We start from the raw sequence: 21,773 nt of genomic DNA on the forward strand, positions 1-21,773 counted from the left end.
ACCCCCCTCCCTCTGAAGTCTGGCTACGCCCCAGCATTACACATAGGTCTTTGCAAGCACAAATAAAATCTATTAGGTTTAAGGAGCTGCATAACTCCTAGATATACACTTCATATCCTTACACCATGGAATTTGCCTCCTAGAAAACAAAGAAAATTCAATGCAGTTTGGAGGGGGGGAACCCTATGCTTGCAAAATATTTTTCTAGGGTCCTAAAAGTCGTACTAGGTCTTCAACTAAAGAGTTAAACTGTGTAAATGAACTGACACAGAAGGTCTTTCACTAAGGAGTGCTCACATTTTTGGCGCGCACTAAACATTAGAGATGCCAATGCATTCCTATGGGCGTCTCTCACGTTTAGCGCACCCCCAATTTTTAGCATGCGCCAAAAACATGAGCACGCCTTAGTAAAAGACCCTCACAGGTTTTTTGTAACATGGTTTTACTAGTAAGTACATCTTAATAAAGTGTTGCTCATTTATGAAGTTGAGAAATGTGGGAATCCCATCACACCAGGTCTATCTCACTCGCTTGGCGGAGGCAGTTGTGAATTTCCTGTGGAACTTCAGCTTGAGTAATGTTGTTTCCATCCAAACGCAGATGTTTAATCCTGGAGTACTCTAGTGGCCCAATAATCTTACAAAAGCTGGTTATTGTGAACTCTGTAACACAAAAGATTTAAGCAATAAATATATTGGTTGCACACTGAAAAAACAGTTATATTTGCAGCTGTTACTACAGTCAGTCAATTGTTAATACTACTACTAATACTACTTATCACTTCTATAGCGCTACAAGGCATACGCAGCGCTGTACACCATACACGAAAAGACAGTCCCTGCTCAAAGAGCTCACAATCTAAAAATGGAATGTTGCTAGTGGAATAGCAACATTCCATGTAGAATCTCAATAGTAGCAACAGAATCTCCAATAGTAGCAACATTCCATGTAGAATCTCAAGTAATAGCAACATTCCAGAACCTCAAATAGTAACAACATCCCATGTTCCACTGCACTAACCACTAGGCTACTCCTCCTATAGCAACATTCCATCTAGAAGCCTGCCCTTGCAGATCAGCAACGCAGCCGCAAAGGCTTCTGTTTCTGTGAGTCTGACATCCTGCACATGCAGGACGTCAGACTCACAGAAACAGAAGCCTGCGCGGCCACGTTGCTGATCTGCAAGGGCAGGCTTCTATATTACTACTACTACTACTTATCATTTCTATAGTGCTACATACGCAGCGCTGTACACCATACATGAAAAGACAGTCCCTGCTCAAAGAGCTCACAATCTAAATAAGACAGGTAACAGACAGAACAATTAAGGAAGGGATAAAAGGTACAGACAAGTGAGCGGTGGTTAGGAATCAAAAACAGCGTCAAAGAGGCTTTAAGCTTGGACTTGAAGACGGCCAAAGACGGGGCTAGTCGTACATGCTCTGGAAGTCTATTCTAGGCGTGCGGTGCAGCGAGATAGAAGGAACGGAGTCTGGAATTAGCAGTAGAGGAGAAGGGGACAGACAAGAGTGATTTGTCAACAGAACGGAGTGCCCGAGGGGGGGTGTAGGGAGAGACAAGAGTGGAGAGGTACTGGGGAGCAGCAGAGTGAATACACTTATAGGTCAGCAAGAGAATTTTGAATTGAATGCGGAAACGGATAGGGAGCCAATGAAGTGACTTAAGGAGAGGGCTAATGTGAGCATAGCGATTTTGGCGGAAAATGAGTTGTGCAGCAGAGTTTTGGACTGATTGAAGAGGAGAGGGATGGCTAAGTGGGAGGCCGGTAAGAAGCAGGTTGCAATAGTCTAGGCGAGAGGTGATAAGAGCGTGGATGAGGGTTCTGGTAGAGTGCTCAGAGATGAAGGGACGGATTTTGCTGATGTTATAGAGAAAGAATCGACAGGTTTTGAGCATGTTGTGTCTTGTACTGCAAACGTTTTCATGTGGACATAGACAATTTAGGGCTAGTGTAGCGTAGGTACGTTTATTGGACGTGCGCAGGTCCATTTTTCAGCGTGCCTGTAGAAAAGGTATTTTTGGGGGGGCCGAAAATGGACGTGCGTCAAAATAAAAATTGATGCATATCCATTTGTGTTGTACTGTTTATTGATTTTTTTTTTTTTTGTTACATTTGTAACCCACACTTTCCCACTCACGGCAGGCTCAATGTGGCAGGCAATGGAGGGTTAAGTGACTTGCCCAGAGTCACAAGGAGCTGCCTGTGCCGGGAATTGAACTCAGTTCCTCAGGACCAAAGTCCACCACCCTAACCACTAGGCCACTCCTCCACTATAACTTGCTATATTGTACTAGTGGCTGGCTGCTTCTGAGAACCACTCTGCTTTCCTTTTAGAAGATCGGTACGTCAAGCTAAATAAATGGAACTGGAAATGAAGAACTAGAAAAAAACTTCTGAAAACAGCCTCTGGAAATGCATATGTAAGCCAAATTCTAAAACCAACCCATGTAAAAGGAATTCGATATGTTTGATATACAGGTATGAGGTGATAGTGGCAGAACGTGCTGGTCGCTTTGAAGCCTTTTCTGTCATTTCAGCTCTTCTTTGGCGTCCTATGGGGCTAATGGACTAGCTTGGATGGACTTTTTATGTGGTTATAGAGAGTGGTGGGTGTGGGGTGGGGTTATACCATCTGGCAATATTGTGTAGAAGTCTCTGAGTTGATTTGTGTATTAACTGAAAATAATAAAGTTCTGAACAAAAAAACCCCAAAACATAGGGCAGACTACAGATTTTGGGTGGGCCTAGGCAAGAAGTGGGTGGACACCAAGTGCTCTTCCCCCCCCCCCCCCCCCCCTCCAACCACCACCACCAAAAATATCTCAACTTGCGGGGAAATGCTTCTTTCCACCATGGCAGTCTGCAGTGCGCATGCGCTAAAAACTGAGCATGCGCAGGTGCTGGTATTGTGGAGAGTAGTGTTTTTGTTACCATTAGGGGGATGTCTTCAGCTGGCTGAGCTTGGGATCCCCACCAGCTACCACTAAAAAGGTGGTACTATTGGGTGGGCCCCGGCCCACCCAGGCCCACCTGTGGCTATGCCACTGTGTTAGGGCCCCTTTTACCAAGCTGCGGCAAAAGGGGGCCTGCGCTGGCATTGGCACATGTTTTTTTATGTACGCCGAGGCCCCCTTTTACTACAGAGAGTAAGTCTCTCTTTCCTGCAGGAAATGGCCATGCGGCAAGTAAAGCACTTGCCGCAAGGCCATTTCATGGGGAAGTCCTTACCACCACCCAATGAGGTGGTGGTAAGGGCTCCCGCACTAACCCGGAGGTAACCGGGCAGCGCACGGCACTGCCCGATTACCGCTGGGTACACTCCGGTGCTCTAGGGGTGGGAAGTACCACTGGGCTGCTGCGGTAGCCTGGCAGTACTTACTGTTTAGCGAGCGGCAAGCCCACATTGGGCTTACCGCCGCTTAGTAAAAGGGGCCCTATGTTTGTGACTTATTTGGATTGCAGCATATTTGTATCTCATTTTTTGTTAACTAAAATAAAAAATACAGCAACAAAATGCTCACCCCCCCCCCCAAAAAAAAAAGTCCCTGTCTTCATACTTATCATGATAGTTAGTTAAAATTTGATTAATTTAAAATTCATTAGTCAACCTTTCAGTCAGACTGCTTAAGGTGATGAGCAAAGGTCAGTAGATGTCAAACATATGCATAAAATATAAACAAACATAAACAAAAAAAATAATTATAAGGATGACAATATCATTAAATTACAGGAAATAAAAGTATTCATTAAAACCAATCCCTATTGAACCAATACTCCAATGAAGCAAAAGTCTGGTCTCCTCATGGAAGATCTGCAAGGAAAGAAATTAGTAGTAACCACATGGATGATACTCTTTTGTTGGGTATAAGTTCTATGTATCCTCAATCCATAATAGCTGGGTTTAGTGTTATCTTGATTTGGTTTACATGAAAGAACAAATGCTATGGCCATGTTGCTTCATCATAAATTGTGTCTTTTTTGTTTAAATTTTGTCCTGTACAGTTCTTTATGGTGGGTAGATTATTGGAATGAAGAGGTGCAGGGGGTAGTTGTGAAATAATGAACGTTTCTTATTTCTTTTTCAATGATTAACTTGTACGTTTTGTATATTTTTCCCAAAATATTGAATTTTAACAATAATTTAGCTAGTGAATTCTCTGACAAGAATGAACGAGCCCAGTATTCAGTGCCAGGGTGAGTGTCAAAATTAACCGGATATTCCCATCTAGTTGACTTTAGTCTAGATATTCAGTGGTTAGTTTCAAGAGAGCTCATGCCAGCTTCCAGAGTTGTTGAGGATATCCCGACAATGCTGACTGACTGACCTTGAACTGTACCATCATTAAAAAGCTACCATGGGCTTTTTACCATGCTGGTTGGATTTAATGTGCAGTAGCTTAGCATGGGTCCACCCTAACTGCTACCATGCAGGAAAACCCACACTAGCAGCTTAGTAAAATGGATTCACAGGCCAAATCCCTCCTCTCTGTACCCTTCTCCACCACCGCCAACTCCAGGCTCCGCCCTTTCTGCCTCGCCTCACCCTTTGCGTGGAATAAACTCCCTGAGCCCATACGCCAAGCCCCCCTCCCTGCCCATCTTCAAATCCTTACTCAAAGCCCACCTCTTCAATGTCGCCTTCGGCAAATAACCATTATACCTCTATTCAGGAAACCTAGACTGCCCCAACTTCACATTTAGTCCATTAGATTGTAAGCTCCTTTGAGCAGGGAATGTCCTTCTTTGTTAAATTGTACAGCGCTGCGTATCCCTAGTAGCGCTTTAGAAATGTTAAGTAGTTGTAGTAATTTATATGATAAGAGAGAGAAGAATCCGGTATAACAAGATAATTGTGTGCTTTTCTTAACAGTACTTTAATTCCTTCCAGAACATCAGTGCACCATCATAGCATGGTTCAGACCATGTGTGCAAAAAGTAGAACGTTGTCCTGTGATGTAATCCCCACAGTAAGAAAAAGATAACTTTAATAAATATTTTCTTATTTTAAGACTAAATGATACTATAATTTAGTGAAATATACTCTATAAGAAACATTTCTACTGCTCTCTTCAGTTTGACCGTACGACTCTGAGAAAGAGAAGTTAGCAAACATTACCCTCCGTAAACAAGGCAGAAATATAGAAACACTGAAGATGATAATAAATAAGAACCACAGAGCTCACTTGCTCTGTTCATTTCTGAAGTTCCAAGAAACAGGAAAACCAAGGATTTCCGCAGGAAAAACCAACAGGAGAACATAAAAGTAGAAGAAGACTAACTACCAGGATGGATAAAGCAAAAAAAAAAAAAAGTTTATTCTTCCAAGGTAAACAAGGTGTCCTCAACACACGCCGTGCTTTGGCGTAAAAGCCTTCATTGCTGAGTCTTCTAACCTTATTCTGCTTAATGTCATAGAATTGATGCTGGTAAGAGCCTCAACGTTCAAGCCGCCAGCAGACCCGCCAAGTTTGCGGGGTTGTCATTGAGCAGAATAAGGTGAGAAGACTCACCTGTGTTCTCCTGATGAAAGCTTTTAATGCATTTAGAACTGGAATAATGAGACTAATACATTAAAAGAAACCCAAATTTGTGGATGTTCCCAGTGTGATTTATGTAACTTGTAGAAAACTTACATAATGTTGGGAATCTTTAGTGGCTTCTATAGTCACAACTGCAAAACTCTTTAATGTGACCTTGAAACTATGAGTGATACATTTTAATTTTTAGTATTTATGCCTCTTCATAAATATATGTTATAAGGAGGGGCATAATCGAACGGCGCTGGCCATCTATATAGGCGGCCATCTATATGGCTGATGCCGCAAAGAGAAGTCCCGAACCGTATTATCGAGAAAGATGGCTGGCCATCTTTTGTTTCGATAATACGGTTGGGGCCGGCCAAATGTCAGAGATGGCCGGGTTTGAGATGGACGGCATCTGTTTTCACTGATATTGGAAACTAATGCTGGCGATCTCAAACCCGGCCAAATCCAAGGCATTTGGTTGTGGGAGCAGCCAACATTTGTAGTGCACTGGTCCCCCTCACATGCCAGGACACCAACCCGGCACCCTAGGGGGCACTACAGTGGACTTCAAAAATAGCTCCCAGGTGCATAGCTCCCTTACCTTGAGTATTGAGCCCCCCCAAATCCTCCCCAAAACCCACTCCCCACAACTGTACACCATTACCATAGCCCTTAGGAATGAAGGGGGGCACCTACATGTGGGTACAGTGGGTTTTGGGGGAGGGGGGTTGGAGGGCTTAACATTTACCACCACAAGTGTAAGAGGTGGGGAGGATGGGCCTGGGTCCACTTGCCTGAAGTGCACTGCACCCACTAAATACTGCTCCAGGGACCTGCATACTGCTGTAAGGGAGCTGAGTATGATATTTGAGGCTGGCATAGAGGCTGGCAAAAATATATATTTTTGGGGGGGTGGCAGGGGGTTGGTAACCACTGAGGGAGTAAGGGGAGGTCATCCCCAATTCCCTCCGGTGGTCATTTGGTCAGTTGGGGTACCTTTTTGAAGCTTGGTCCTGAAAAAAAGGGACCAAGTGAAGCCAGCGAAATGCTCGTCAGGGCCGGCTTTCTTTTTTCCATTATCGGGCGAAGCTGGCCATCTCGTGACCACGCCCCCGTCCCACCCTGTCCCGCCTTCGCTACCCTACCGACACGCCCCCTTGAAGTTTGGCTGGCTCCACGATGGAAAGCAGTTGGCGCCGGCCAAAATCGGCTTTTGATTATACTGATTTGGCTGGGTTCAGGAGATCGTCGGCCATCTCCCGATTTGTGTCAGAAGGTGGCCGGCGATCTCCTTCGAAAATAAGCTGGAAGGTCAACTTTCCATAAGTTGCAGAGTGGTGAAAATAGAGGGCAATTTTGCCTGGTTATTTTTAGTCACATCTTCAGCTGAACCTAACAGCTAGATCTGTAGTTGAAGATATACTTAAATTTAGCTGGGGAAAATGTGTCGGTTAGATCTTGACCTAGATATTAGTGTGACTGGAGTTTGCTGGTTAATTTATAATGCTGAATATATGTGCTGCCTGGCTAAAACAAAAAGCTGCCTCAGAAATACGTCTTATATCAACAAGTATGACTGTTGACAGAAAATAATTGGCAGTTTCTCAATGAACCATTCGAATAAGATTTGAAAGAATCCTAGCTGTCTGGACATCAAGAATATTTTTCAGGTCCTCATGACTATGATGGTGTTTTAGGGGTCCTTTTACTAAGGTGCGCTGAAAAATGGGCTGCGCTAGTGTAAGCGCATGTTTTGGGCGCACACAGATCCATTTTTCAGTGCGCCTGTAAAAAAGGCCCTTTTAAAATTTTTGCCGAAAATGGAGGTGCAGCAAAATAAAAATTGGCATGCGTCCATTTCGGGTCTAAGACCTTACCACCACCCATTGACCTAGCGGTAAGGTCTCATGTGGTAATCGTCTACACACATAGAATGACGCCTACTTTCTGCCGTGCGCAGGAAAATAAAAACTATTTTCTGGCGTGCGTAGCGGACATGCGTAGAAAACAAAATTACCACCCAGGTCACATGGTAGCCGGGCGGTAACTCCAAATTGATGCACGTAGGACGCGCATACATGTCTACACAGCTTAGTAAAAGGGCCCCTTAATTACTAATTATTGATCTTTTTTGTACCTTTTACCATTGAATGTAGTATGATTATTTAATCCTGAAGCTTAGGTGTAGGTTGTATTGTATTCAACATTATCTACAGTATAATATGATGAATATAATTATAATACACTTTAGAATAAGATAATTGTTTAAGATGTTAGCACACGCAGAGTACATGAAGTTAACTAGATTTATGACAGTATCATACCATGCTATCATGCTTTATTGTATACAGTAATTTCAAGTAGTTATAACTATGCAATATATCACGATTGCATTCTCATATAAATTAACATATAAATATAACTTACTTTTGATTTTGTTGACCTGCAAGTACAGATTTTCTAGGCCTTCATTGACAGTTGGAATACTGTTTAGTTCGTTAAAGGAAAGATCCAGCTCAAGAAGACTAGAGATGTTAAAAAGGTTACCCGGCACACCAGCATCTGCCAGTTTATTGTGAGATAAACGGAAATATTTTAGACCTTGAAAACCTTGAAAATAGTCATTAGGAATGCTGCTGATCTTGTTGTTGTCAAGATATAAAATCTGTAAGGAAGCAGGAAGTCCGACAGGTACTTTGGTAAGTTCGTTGAAGCTTAGATCAAGGTGTTCGAGTGACTTTAGGCCTTTAAAAACGCCAGAAACAGAATCATCTTTCAATGCGTTGTACTGTAGATCAACTACAGTCAGGTTCACTAGACCGTCCAAGAGGCTAGGCGAGATTTTTGTAATTTGATTGTGAGTCAGCTGCAGATCAGTCAAAGTTTTGGGAAGTGGTCCAACGGCTTCTGTCAGGTTATTGAAGCTGATATGCAGTTTGATCAATTGTTTAAGTTTAGAGAATGCATTTTTGCCTATTTTGGCATTGGATAAGCGGTTACGGTCTAGAATTAGCCACTGGAGGTCAGTGACGTTATCAAATGTGTTATCCTCGATGCTCTCAATCTGATTGTTTTGAAGATACAAATACTTGATTCCAGCAGGTATAAATGGTATACTCTTCAGTTTGAGTTCATTGCAGTACATTGCTGTAGGATAATTTGAAGGACAGTTGCACTCTGGCGCACAGTTTGCAGTTGATGCACTGAAAAACGCGTGTGCGTAGCTGTAATCATCTTCTGGAGGATATACTTGAGCATAATAGTCATACGTACATAAGATGCCACTAATCAATACCAGGAAGAAAGGAAGGTAGTACAGATGCATGGCTGTAATATGTGTTGACCTAAAAACAAAAACATATAAGCATTTTCTTAGAGATGAAAAGAATATTTTGATAACAAAGGCTCAATCTATATTTCAAAGGCAATAAAATGACTTTTCAGAACGGACCTTTTTCTAAAGGTGAAACTTTGAGACCAGTATAATAAAGAGCTTTAACATCAGCTGTTAATGCAAATTGAGAAATCATGTTAATTGCATGCGATAGAGCTTTGCAATCATTTATTTGCATTAAAATTAGCATGTTAACATACACGATGTTGCAAAAACTTAGCTACACTCTCCAAGATACAGTTAAGAGTTTTGAGTTAACAGGTCGTATTTCACTTTTGCATATTTTAAGGACCATTCATTTTTATGCATTAATAGACTTTGACCCTTTTAACTTAGTTTTAAATCTCATTATTTCATTTGCATATTATTTGCATGACAACCTTTACGAACTAATTCTCACTTGGTAAAAATGCTGTTAATATGTAATCGGACTGTACATGCTAACAGCTCTTTCAGAAAATAATCTTATAACAGGCATCTAGTTTAATTGGGTAGAAAGGTGCCTATTCTTAGCCTATTTTATAAGGACATATAGACAACAATGTGTCTTCGTAAAGTACTAGCACCTGATCCCTAGTAATAGTACCTCAAGACCACCGCTAGGAGTTGCTCACTTCATTTTTAACCTGGTGTTGGTGAGGGCACTATTGACTGGTGATTGCTCTTGCCCAGGTCCCACTAGGGATCAGGATATATTGAAGGTAGAGGGGGAGCTTATGGATGGGAGCACAGCACATTGTGGGGTATTTCTGGGTGTGGAGAATGACACTGGAGAGAGCTTCTGGGTGGGGGGACTTGGTCTTCTGCTTGGGGGTGTTTAAAATAAGCAGCCTTGAATTGGGTGAGGTTCTTGCATTGGGTGAGACCTTGAATGGGAGCAGTTGTGAGGGTGTGTGACATATGGGGGGGGCATCAGAAGGGGATTTTGTGATGGGTTGGGGCTCAGATGTACTTTATTTTCACTGTGGCCAGCCTCTTTAAGCAGTGCTCAGGAGCACTGGTCTGCAGCTTTGTGGTCCACTGTACCAGGGATGGTAGAATATTGCTGTTTGCAAGGTGGCCCACAAAGAACATTATTCATTTAACATGAGAGTTAGTGGCCTGCAGTACTGAACTGTTGCTGGTTGGTGACTCCCTTGGTAAAATTAAGGTGTAGTAAAAGTCCTACTTTTGCCACATCTTGATGACTACCCCTCTGTCTATCCAGTTACTACCAGGGTGATTCAAGGGCAGAGTCTGGGCAGAGATGGGATTTACCAGGTTAGCAGTGATTTTCAGTCTGCTAACTGAGGGGTCCTTTTACAAAGGCGCTCTGAAAAGTGGTTTGTGGTAGTGTAGGCACGGGTTTTGGGCACGCGCCAATCCATTTTTCAGCGCCCGTTAAAAAAGCCTTTTTTTTGCCGAAAATGGATGCGCATCAAAATCAAAATTGCCACGTGTCCATTTTGGGTTTGAGACCTTACCGCCAGCCATTGACCTAGCGGTAAAGAATCCAGGCGGTAATGACCTACTAGTGTCAAATGCCAATTGGCGTGTGTCCGTTCCGCATGTCCGAAAAGAAACAGACGCGCGTATCAGACAAGCACCAAAAATGAAATTACCGCAAGATCCCTGTGGTAGTTGGCCGGTAACTCTATTTTGGCACACATTGGGCGCACATAGACACTTACGTGGCTTAGTTAAAGGGCCCCTAGATGTATCCCAGCTGAAGCCATGACATTTTTGTCTTTGCTATCCTAACGTTATCTGGGTTATTATCTATGTGCTGATCTGGCCAATATTCAGATAACATCCAGTGGCTAGCTAGTACATGGATATTCAAGGCCAGCATCTGTAAAAGATCCAGCATTAAATATCTGGATCAAATTCGTCAGAGGTGGTCAGCGCTATTAAAAGCACTGATGACTGCCTGCTGAATATCACCTGTGGGGCAATGGAAGCCTACGGCCACATAACTCGATTTTGCTAGGAAGATCCAACATGGAAGATGATGACACAACCGTTACCTCTGTCTTAGCAATGTTTAAAACAAGTTTATTTTCATAGAACCATGATGCAATAGCAGCAAATTACTATATTAAACACTCTAGCAATGTTGAACGATCCCTCAAAAGGGAAGAAAAACTGAACATCATCCACAGAGACTCTATAGTGTACTCCCAACTTCTTTATTTCCAACAAAGTGACACAAAAAAGATATTATGGAGTGTTGCGGGAAATGACCCTTGTGGCACACATGACACCAACTTTCTTGGGGTGTAACAAATCTCCGCCATTTGTACTTCTTTACTTCTCCTACTTAGAAATGACCCAAACCATTTCAATACTACTCCCAAAAAAACCCAAAACTTTGCAGAAGGTCCATCAAAATAAGATGATTCACTGTGTTGAAAACCACTGAAATGTCCCAAAGCACCACAACAAAACTCTTCTGTTGATCTAAACGTTTCCTCATAACTTCAGCTGACAGCAACAATAATGATTTAGTGCAATGTGCTCCCCTGAAACCATATTGAAATGGATCTACTATCCTAGAAGACTCAAAAAAAAAAAAAAAAAGAAGTCAAGCTGTAAAATACAGGCTGCTTGATCACTTTGGCCAAGAAGGGTAATGAAGAACCTAGTTTATCAGCCAACCTCTGAACTGACTCTGAAATAAATAAAACTGACCCTAAAGACAAAACTTTTATACCCAGCTGGATTTAATCCCATTAGCTGATAGGTTCTGGACCATCAGATAGCACTATGGTAGCCTACATTTCAAACAGCCCCAAAATTACTTCAAATCTTCATCAGGCCTTATTTTATTTCATATTTTTACTTTTTATATTTTTATTAATTTTTTATACAAAGGAATACATTTCAAACAGTGCACTTAGCTTAAAAAAAAAAAGCAGGCAGCCTCCCTCAGCACAATCATGTTTTGTATATACTGCATGTACATGGTCACTGTAAGGCTTGGCACGACATGTGAATGACCGCTGTAAGGCTTAGCACTACATGTGAATGACCACTGTAAGGCTTGGCACTATGTGAATGACTGCTGTAAGGCTTAGCACTACATATGAATGGCTACTGTAAGGCTTAGCACTACATGTGAATGACCGCTGTAAGGCTTAGCACTACATGTGAATGGCCACTGTAAGGCTTGGCACTATGTGAATGACCACTGTAAGGCTTAGCACTACATATGAATGGCTACTGTAAGGCTTGGCACTACATGTGAATGACCGCTGTAAGGCTTAGCACTACATGTGAATGGCCACTGTAAGGCTTGGCACTATGTGAATGACCGCTGTAAGGCTTAGCACTACATGTGAATGGCTACTGTAAGGCTTAGCACTACATGTGAATGACCGCTGTAAGGCTTAGCACTACATGTGAATGGCCACTGTAAGGCTTGGCACTATGTGAATGACCGCTGTAAGGCTTAGCACTACATGTGAATGGCTACTGTAAGGCTTAGCACTACATGTGAATGACCGCTGTAAGGCTTAGCACTACATGTGAATGGCCACTGTATGGCTAGTTCTGCACAGGTATTACTGCCAGATCTCAGGTACATGTTTTTCCCTGCAGGTGTACACGGCCAACTTCCGTGGCAAGGGGGCTTCACATCTGATGAATTCTGCATATGTTTGGGCTGGGCACACATTTGTTTGCCAATTTGGGACTTGCTTTCTACATGTTTGCCCCTCCATCAGGATTTGGAAGAGTACCGTTGCTGTACTCTGACACATCTATGTCAGTGTCTTTTATGTTTATTCCACTTATAATATGTCTTTGACAGAGAAGCGGAGATTTTACGTGGTACATATATGTAGAGTCCTGGTCCTGTAAAATATGTCCCATGTTTAGCACGTTTTCGCCAACATGTTGATATTCCCACTTCCACAATCTATCTAAAATGGTGCTGCACATTTCCAAACCTTAAATTTAGTTTCTGTATATTATCATAATGTACATTAGTTTAAGGTACCATGGGATATGCAATAATGAGATGCAAATCACACAAATGCATGCAAAACACCTTATTACTATGTAAATTGAATATAACAGGTCGCCGTGAGCACTGCACTCTGCATTAAGTCCTGGGAAGATACTGCCAGCAAAATGCTGGTGTTATTTGTCCTGGCCATGAGCCTTGGGTTAATCTACAGCCTCTTAAAGGGACCGGTGTGAAATCAGGAGCTGCCTCCTCCCACAATTTCCCTAGAAATCCCTCCAGTAGATACCTGCCTCTTAATGCTTCCTCTAATATGGGATCCCACTTCCTAATGACTTCTTGCTGCTTTTAATTCCTAACTCTTACTCACTTATTATTTATTTATTTATTTAGTTGTTACATTTGTACCCCACATTTTCCCACCTCTTTGTAGGTTCAATGTGGCTTACATAGTGCCGGAGCGCAGATGCATATTCCGGTGTATACAAATACAAGGTGAAATTGTAGTAGGGTTTGGTTCATTCGGTAGAACCACATAGAGTAATCGTTTGATGGGAGAGTTCGTTGATTATCATTATGAGCTTTAGCGTTGTTGTGTCGCATGTATTTATTTATTTATTTGTTACATTTGTACCCCACATTTTCCCACCTCTTTGCAGGTTCAATGTGGCTTACATACTGCCGGAGAGTTGTGAATGGGTAAGGTTCATGTGGTAGGATGACTTAACTCACTGATCTAGTGGGCAAAAAGGAATCAATGATTCTTCATCAGATCCATGACCATGTACTCTTTATGGCTGGATGGTCCTATTAGAGTCCAAGAAAGCACAAAGGCAGACGGTCTGCAGACTCCAAGATGGAAAATAAACGGAGCAGATCGTTGACAAACAAAACGTAATTTATTAATAGAGACCAATTGAAATATATACACACACACACATAAACAGCCCGACACAGGCCGTGTTTCGCCCAACAGGGCTGCTTCAGGGGCTACACGACAGTCCTTTACTGTCAAGTGTAATGGATAAATATAGAATGTCCTGCAATTGAATATACAGAAGATCACCTTGATTTGAAAAAACAGCTGGATCAGAGATGCCAAAACATAGAATGCTGACTTGGAGTCAGTCCGACAGTCTCTTATCTCTGAAGGTGATCTTCTGTATATTCAATTGCAGGACATTCTATATTTATCCATTACACTTGACAGTAAAGGACTGTCGTGTAGCCCCTGAAGCAGCCCTGTTGGGCGAAACACGGCCTGTGTCGGGCTGTTTATGTGTGTGTGTGTATATATTTCAATTGGTCTCTATTAATAAATTACGTTTTGTTTGTCAACGATCTGCTCTGTTTATTTTCCATTATGGTCCTATTAGAGTTACAGCTTTTTGATTTGTGGAGACCTGAGCCCTGTGTTGTGGAGTAAAAGAGCCAGAAAAACATTTTATGGTATAACACAGCAAAAAAAGCAAAAGGCAAAACTAATTTTTGTGATATAATATTGGCCTTACGTTGGATCTGTGGGGTATGCCTTTCTAAACAGGTGGGTCTTGAGTGACTTTCTGAAGTGTAGGTGGTTGTATATGGTTTTCAGGTCTTTTGGTAGTGCGTTCCATAATTGTGTGCTGATGTAAGAAAAACTGGATGTGTACATAGATTTAAGACCTTTGCAGCTTGGGTAGTGTAGATTTAGGTGAGTTCGTGTAGATGCGAATAAGTTTCTGGCTGGTAGGTCGATTAGGTCTGTCATGTAATCCGGTGCTTCACCGTATATGATTTTGTGGACTATAGTACAGATTTTGAAGGCAATCCGTTCCTTGATTGGGAGCCAGTGTAGTTTTTCGCGAAGGGGTTTTGCGCTTTCAAATCGCGTTTTTCCAAAGATGAGTCTTGCAGCCGTGTTTTGTGCAGTTTGAAGTTTCTTTAGAATTTGCTGTTTGTATCCTGCGTAGATTCCGTTGCAGTAGTCCATGTGGCTCAGTACCATCGATTGAATCAGGTTGTGGAATATTTCCCTCGAGAAGTATTGTTTCACGCGGTTGAGTTTCCACATTGAGTAGAACATTTTCTTTGTTGTGGATTTTACTTGGCTTTCTAGTGTAAGGTTTCGGTCTAGTGTGATGCCGAGAATTTTCAGGCTGTCCGAGACAGGGAGGCTGTGGTCTGGGGTGTTGATAGTTGCGGGAATGTCCGTGGTATATTGGGATGACAGGATAAGGCAGTGAGTTTTTTCTTTATTACTACTACTACTACTTAACATTTCTAAAGCGCTACTAGGGTTGCACAGCGCTGTACAGTTTTACAAATAAGGATAGTCCCTGTTCAAAGGAGCTTACAATCTAAAGGATGAAACGTCAAGTTGGGGCAGTCTAGATTTATTGAGTTTTAGTAGCTATGTTTTATCATTTCCACCTTAGTAATTGTCTTATCCCTTATTTGTCCTGTTTGTCTGTCCTAATTAGATTGCAAGCTCTGTCGAGCAGGGACTGTCTCTTCATGTCCAGTGTATAGCGCTGTGTATGTCTAGTAGTGCTATAGAAATGATAAGTAGTAGTAGCAGTAGTACTAGTGGCAGTTCTCCATATAAGGTCCCCCTTCTCGAAGACCCTCATAATTAATGACCCCCTGCCCCAATGCTGTCCATACAACTTCTTCCTTGTCCCAACCCCACCCCCATGCAAGATACCCTTTTGAAGATTCCACCCACTCTCCAATCCCCCATCCTCCCTTAGCTACCCCCACCCCTAGGCCTACACGGCAAAATCTCTGGAATCTAGTGAGGTTGCGGCAGGAGTTACCCCCCAGTTTCCCCTGACCCTGCCACTATAGGTTTAAAATGGCACTGATGAACCCTAGAAGTAATGTCCTTATATATGACTGCTTGATTCCTAGAGATACTACGTCTCCTAGAGGTACTACGGTTAGAGGAGAGGTAATTGGTACATTTTGAACCTTGTACCTTTTATAGCTCCTTGGTGTGAGCACTCCTGAAATATTGTGTGCCATTTTGGTGAAACCATCTCAAAAAAGATATAGTGGAATTAGAAAAGATACAGAGAAGGGCAGCGAAAATGAAACGGGGCTGAGATGACCTACCCTATGAGGAAAGGCTAAAGAGGATAGAGTTCTTCAGCTTGGAGAAGAGATGGCTGAGGGGAGGTATGATAAAATACTGAGTGGAATGGAATAGGTAGATATAAATTGCTTGTTTACTCATTCCAAAAATACAAGGACTCAGGGGCATGCAATGAAGCTACTAAAACAAATCAGAAAAAAAAATACTTCTTCACGCAATGCGTAATTAAACTCTGGAATTCATTGCCAGAGAATGTGGTGAAAGCAGTTTGCTTAGCAAGGTTTAAAAAAAAGGTTTGGACCACTTCCTAAATGAAGAGTCCATAAGCTATTACCAAGATGGACTTGGTAAAATCCACTGCTTATTTCTACGATAAGTGGCAAAAAAAACTGTTTTTCTCTTTTCGGATCTTGCCAGGTACTCGAGCCTGGATTGACCACTGTTGGAAACAGGATACTGGGCTTGATGGAACTTTGGTCTGTCCCAGTATGGTAATACTTATGTTCTTATGAGTAGTGACTGGGGATTGCTCCTGCCTGACCCCATTAGACCCTAGAGATTTTCTTAGGTAGGCCTGGTGGGTCTACAGGAGGGTGGAGGAGCGGGCTTTTGATGACTGAGGGGGGTCTTTTGGAGGAGAGTCTTGGTTTGGGTGTTTTTAGGAGGTGTGTTGGATTGGAGGGTCTTTCAGGCAGGGGAGAATTTGAATGGAAGCATTGGGACAGGAGGGACTTTGATTGATAGGGTCTTCAGGAAGGAAGGTATGTGATTTAGGGAATATTAGCAGAAAGGGGGAGCTTCCCATCAGTTTGGCAAGCCCCAAAGTCTACAGCGATGAGAAGTTTGTACACCCTAAGGGATCCTTTTATGAAAGGGCGGTAGGGCTACTGCCAGCTCAGCGCATGGTGAATTGGCCCTACCGCTGGGTTCGCCCAAGAGCCTGGCAGTAGTTCTGGGTCTCCCACATGCCATTTCCAGCACTAGAAAACACCCTTTTATTTTCTAGCATTAGGGGGGGGGGTTCCTAGCGATAATCAGACAGCACCGCATGCTGCCCAATTAACACCGGGTTACCGCCAGAGCCCTCACCACCTCCTAAATAAGAGGCAGTAGGGATTCCAGCAGTAAATGGCCATGTGGCAATTTTTTAATTACCACATGGCCATTTACTGCCTTCCTGTGAAAAAGCCACTTTTACCGCCACTTTTACCCACATGCCAACACCGCCGAGGGCCTCTTTTACCGCCGTTTGGTATAAGGTCCCCTAAGTGTAGTAAGGAAAATTACAAATTTTTGCCATGATACCCTTAGTCAACTGATGCCAGTCTTTTTATGCAATAAGAAGGGTATAATTAGTTCAAAACCAGAAAAATAATACTAATTTAGAATCAGTGTGTGAAATATTAAGTGAACCACTAGTTTCCTTGCACAATTAATTGGCTAATTTGAAGCAGATGCTTAAATAATTGGGTAACAAGTAACCCATCATTCAGAGTAAATCTGTATGACTCACCCTGCCCTATATAATGGTTCAAATATTTGACTTAGCCTTCACTGTTCAAGTTAGTAGGAACTTATCTTGCCTCAGTCAAAAGAAATGTCAGAGAACCTATGAAAAAGAATAGTTGATGCTCATCTGTCTGGCCAGGGTTAAAAGACCTTTTCTACACATATGGGGCTCCATCCATTCACTGACAGGCAGATAGTCTACAAAAGGAAACATTTTAAAACTACAGTGACTCTACCAAGGAGCAGTCATCCTGTCAAGATCACTCCAGGAGCAAATCAGAAAATCATCCATGAAGTCATAAAGAACCTCAGCTAAAATCTAAATATCTTTAGGCTTCTCATCGTGTGGCTGATTTGATGGATCAAGCATCAACCATCAGGAAAGTACTGTTCATGAGAGACTTGCTAGGAAGAAATCACTGCTCTCTAAAAGGAACACCTCTGCCCCCATCAGGTTTGCCAAAGGGCATCTCATCGGGTTGACCTAGAAGACATCTGGAATAATGTTCTTTGGACTGATGAGTTAAAAATGGAACTTTTTGTTGACAAAAACCTAACCCATCCTTCCTTAGTCCATCTCTCAAGCATGGTAGTGGAGACATCGTGGTGTGTGACTGCTTTGCTGCATCAGGACCTGGGTAGATTGTCATCATTGATGGAACCAAGAATTCTGCCTTCTATCAAAATGTTCTAGAGGAAACTGTCCTTGAACTGAAGCTGAGCCAAAAGTGAATCATCTAGAAAGACAGTAACCCTAAACACTCAAGTAAACATACTTCAAAATGACTGAAGAAGAAATTTCATGTTTAGGTTTGGTCAAGACAAATTTCCAACTTAAAACCGGTTGAAATGTTGTGGCAAGACCCAAAGTGAGCTGTTCATGCAAAGAAGCCCTCAAAAATCACAAAGCTGAAAAAGTTCTATATTTAAGAATGGGCCAAAATTCATCGAGGGTGAGGAGAGAGTGATCGGCATTTAGAGGACATGCTTAGTGGAATTTATTGCTTCTCAAGGAGGTGTCACCAGTTACTGAATGCAGGCTTCACATGTATTATCATACAACCATACTTGTTGAATCTTTTTGTCGAATAAATAAACAATTCATTTTTGTCTGAGTTGTTTATCTTTCTCTTAGGATCTAGTCATGTTTTGAGTACTAATTGCGCTGATATACGCAGCATCCTAGGGGGGGGCTGACACACTTTTTCTCAGCACTGTTCATGTGACGTTGTATACAAAATTCACTGATAGTAGATCTGTGTTCCAGTTTCATTAATGTTGAGATAGGAAAGGCTACCTAACTGTAATGCCACTTTTAAAAAAATTACATTTTTTTTTCGAAAACATCTGGTTAAAAAGTTATTACATGTGATCTTATTTATTTATTTATTTATTGCATTTGTATCCCACATTTCCCACCTATTTGCAGGCTCAATGTGGCTTACAATACACCATGGGTAGTGGAAATGTAATAGAAAATAGCCATTTAGTGTTACAGAAAATTTTTGGCAACATGATAATGATAAGACATGATAGTAGTATAACAAGCAGATATTATATTATATTGTATTGTAATATGGCTTTTTAGTCATTTTCTTTGGTTTAATTAATGCACATTTAACTTTAATTTGAAGTTCTTAATTAGGTTGAGGGATCCATTACGCCTGTTCACCTAACAACTGTCTAGAAATAGTATGCAATATGTTCCTTGCCAGGTATACTCCCCCAGACCATCATTTTAGCTCCTGAAGTCAGGGCGTCATTCTTATATACGGAAGGAATTTGCAACATTTGATGTTTTATCAACAATTACAGTTTGATTTCATTGAAAAAAAAAAAAGTATGTTTTGCAGTCCACACTCAGTTCTGAGGATTGCTAGAAGGCTTCAAAGAGCTAGCTTATTCTAGCTGAAGAAATCTCTCTTTCGATGTGTACATTGTCTAATCACATCATACATTTCAATTTTAATATCAGTTGCCTGATTTCAGTAGATAGACATCATCTTCCCTATTTAGACCTTCTCTATGCCTTCCAAATAGCCAAAGCTTCTGTACTGGTTTGGGTAATCTGACCATAATCAAAGTGTTATATTATTCAGCTTGTGACCTGCATGACCTCTTCTGCTTGCTTAGTGGTTGTTACAACAAAGTAATAAAGGGTGATTGTTTATTTTCTGTTTGCCCTGCTTATGGCATGTCAGTGAATGTAAATATATAAGCAAACAAGAAATTAACAATGGCATAGCACAGTTGTTATATCTTACAGAAGTACGTAGCTCAGACCCAACTTCCTTTTCAACGATGTCCTGAAATTATTGTTTTCCTCATTAATTAATGATCCCTTTCAGTTCTTAACGTGATATCATATGCTATATATTACATGTACTTTTCAGGTTAATTTATTTTTCATTTTGAATTATGCACCTATTAATGTATAGAAATAGATTTCCTGATAAAGCAAGAGAAAATTTCAGCCTGTAAAATAATGTTCTAATATTGTATAGCTAATAAGCTTGTGCTGTCATGTCTAATATTATTAATATCATTTTCTTAGTCATATGTGGACCTGGAAAAATGGTGGAGCACAAATTATGGTACTGTAATGCCTAAAAAGATGAGTAAATATCTCATTGGTTAGTATATTGTTCCTCTTGCTAGTCTGTGAGTTTATTGGTTAAAGTTAAGAAATCATGTCAAATAATAAAAATAATTTAAAAAAAAACAGTGAGGGCAGTAAAACCAGACAGTGCTTAATTAAACTTTTCTGTGCTACCATTTTATATAGAAAGTATTTTGCTATTGTATCTCAAGAAAAAAAAATTGAAATTATATCATGCACTTAAAACTTAATAAAAACAGTTAAAACCACATGTTGCATTTGTAATAAATATGCAGTTTTCTTTCAGTGATTCCTGGAGTTTCTTTTTCAGCTCTTGGCAAACTTGAAGTTCATTTTCTATGCCATATCACAAAACAGTCTGGCATTAAACTTAAAGCATGAAAAGGGCTGTTTAAATGTGAAATTATGCACACTGTTGAATTTCAGTAGCTGTCTGAAAGTAATATACGTTATTTTCAGGAATTCATTTTCCCTATGTTTCCTTTTCTCAACAGGATAAAAATAAAAATAAATAAATAAATAGCAATAATAATGAAATCATTGTATATCAAACCTATCAATATAGTTTTGTTGTATTTAATCCAAATATTTGTTTTTTAAAAAATGAAATGAAGAAGGAGGCCAGGTCAGCTCTCATTTAAGAAGCAGCAAAATTTCACAGAACTATTTTCCATGTTCAGATTACGACTAGACCGTGTTTCCTTCTAAGCCACCATTATTATTAAAATATGGGCAGCGATATTACTCACCTCACTGCCTGGAAGCTCCTTCCCTTAAATCCCGGTACAGAAGCAATAAGGGAGTAAACCAACTGCTCTGTGGTGTGCTGTAACCAGTGTCAGGAGGGCTGTCGATTGCCAGATTCCGTGAGATAGATAACGTAAAAAAAAATAAAATTAAAAAAAAAGAAAGAAAGAAAGAAAGAAATCTTGGTCCCACTGCTGTCTGAAAGTGCTATGTCATCATTCTGAACCATGTGAAAGCAGTTCTCCCTAACCAAATGCAGGTGGACAAATGCATAAGCACAGCCTATCTGCTGTGACTATGTAACAAGGAACAACAGTCCTTTAGATACCATAATTATATGTTCAATGCAGGGAAAATACAATGTTGCAGTTGAAAATAACATGAGCCTAGAAAGACTTCAGTTTGTGCATGGGCAGCAACTGATACACAAAACTGAATACATGTCAATTCACTAGGTTTAAAAAACAAAATGGTATACCAAATTAACAAAATTGTACATATTTGAGCAAACCACCCCATCTGAATAACAGGTCAAATCCATAAATTCTACATTTGCATTCGGTGCATTGAATCTTTTCTCTTACCCTTTGCAGAAGGAACGATTTTTTTCTTGTGTAGTTTGCTAGATGTCTTTCTCTTCTTAGTTGATGTTAGTCTGGATTTGATTACAGATTTTTTTTCCCCGAGGATACTTGCCAAGGAAAATGTGCTTTAGTTCTTTCTCTCCCTTTGGTTCTAAACAACACTATTATACCCTGTATGAGTCTGGAAGCAATCAGCTGTGAGGTATCTGTTTCTTGTTTGGTGGAGAGCATTCAAGAATGTAACTTAAAAGGTTTGATGATAAAGCGCTCTGAAGCTGAAGATAGCAGCAAGGAAAGATAATGTGGTGGCATCTGAATCAATTAATTCATAGCACCTTAATGTTTAATTA

At 41.0% G+C, this 21,773-nt stretch overlaps 1 protein-coding gene across 2 annotated transcripts; it reads right to left on the reverse strand.

Annotated features, from left to right (window-relative positions):
• Nucleotides 1-381: 381 nt before the first annotated feature.
• LUM (lumican) lies at nucleotides 382-21,556 on the reverse strand. 2 transcript variants are annotated; one of them, XM_030215220.1, is made up of 4 exons: nucleotides 21,424-21,556; nucleotides 20,842-20,939; nucleotides 7,975-8,891; nucleotides 382-662 (listed from the first exon to the last, which is right to left on the reverse strand). In XM_030215220.1, the coding sequence occupies exons 3-4, from the start codon at nucleotides 8,870-8,872 to the stop codon at nucleotides 508-510; spliced, it is 1,053 nt and encodes a 350-aa protein (XP_030071080.1). In that variant the 5' UTR covers nucleotides 8,873-8,891; nucleotides 20,842-20,939; nucleotides 21,424-21,556; the 3' UTR covers nucleotides 382-507. The 2 variants fall into 2 exon arrangements, with proteins under 2 accessions (XP_030071080.1, XP_030071081.1); XM_030215221.1 differs by lacking the exon at nucleotides 21,424-21,556 and having other exon boundaries at nucleotides 20,842-21,134.
• Between the last annotated feature and the right edge of the window lie 217 nt (nucleotides 21,557-21,773).

Source organism: Microcaecilia unicolor, chromosome 9 (genome assembly GCF_901765095.1).
Source record: "Microcaecilia unicolor chromosome 9, aMicUni1.1, whole genome shotgun sequence".
NCBI lineage: Eukaryota > Metazoa > Chordata > Amphibia > Gymnophiona > Siphonopidae > Microcaecilia > Microcaecilia unicolor.

Coding starts and splice junctions, on each gene's coding strand:
- LUM (XM_030215220.1), bottom strand. CDS start 8,872: ATGCATCTGTACTACCTTCCTTTCTTCCTGGTATTGATTAGTGGCATC. Junction 663..7,974: donor GCAGGTCAACAAAATCAAAA/GTAAGTTATATT, acceptor TTTGTGTTACAG/AGTTCACAATAACCAGCTTT.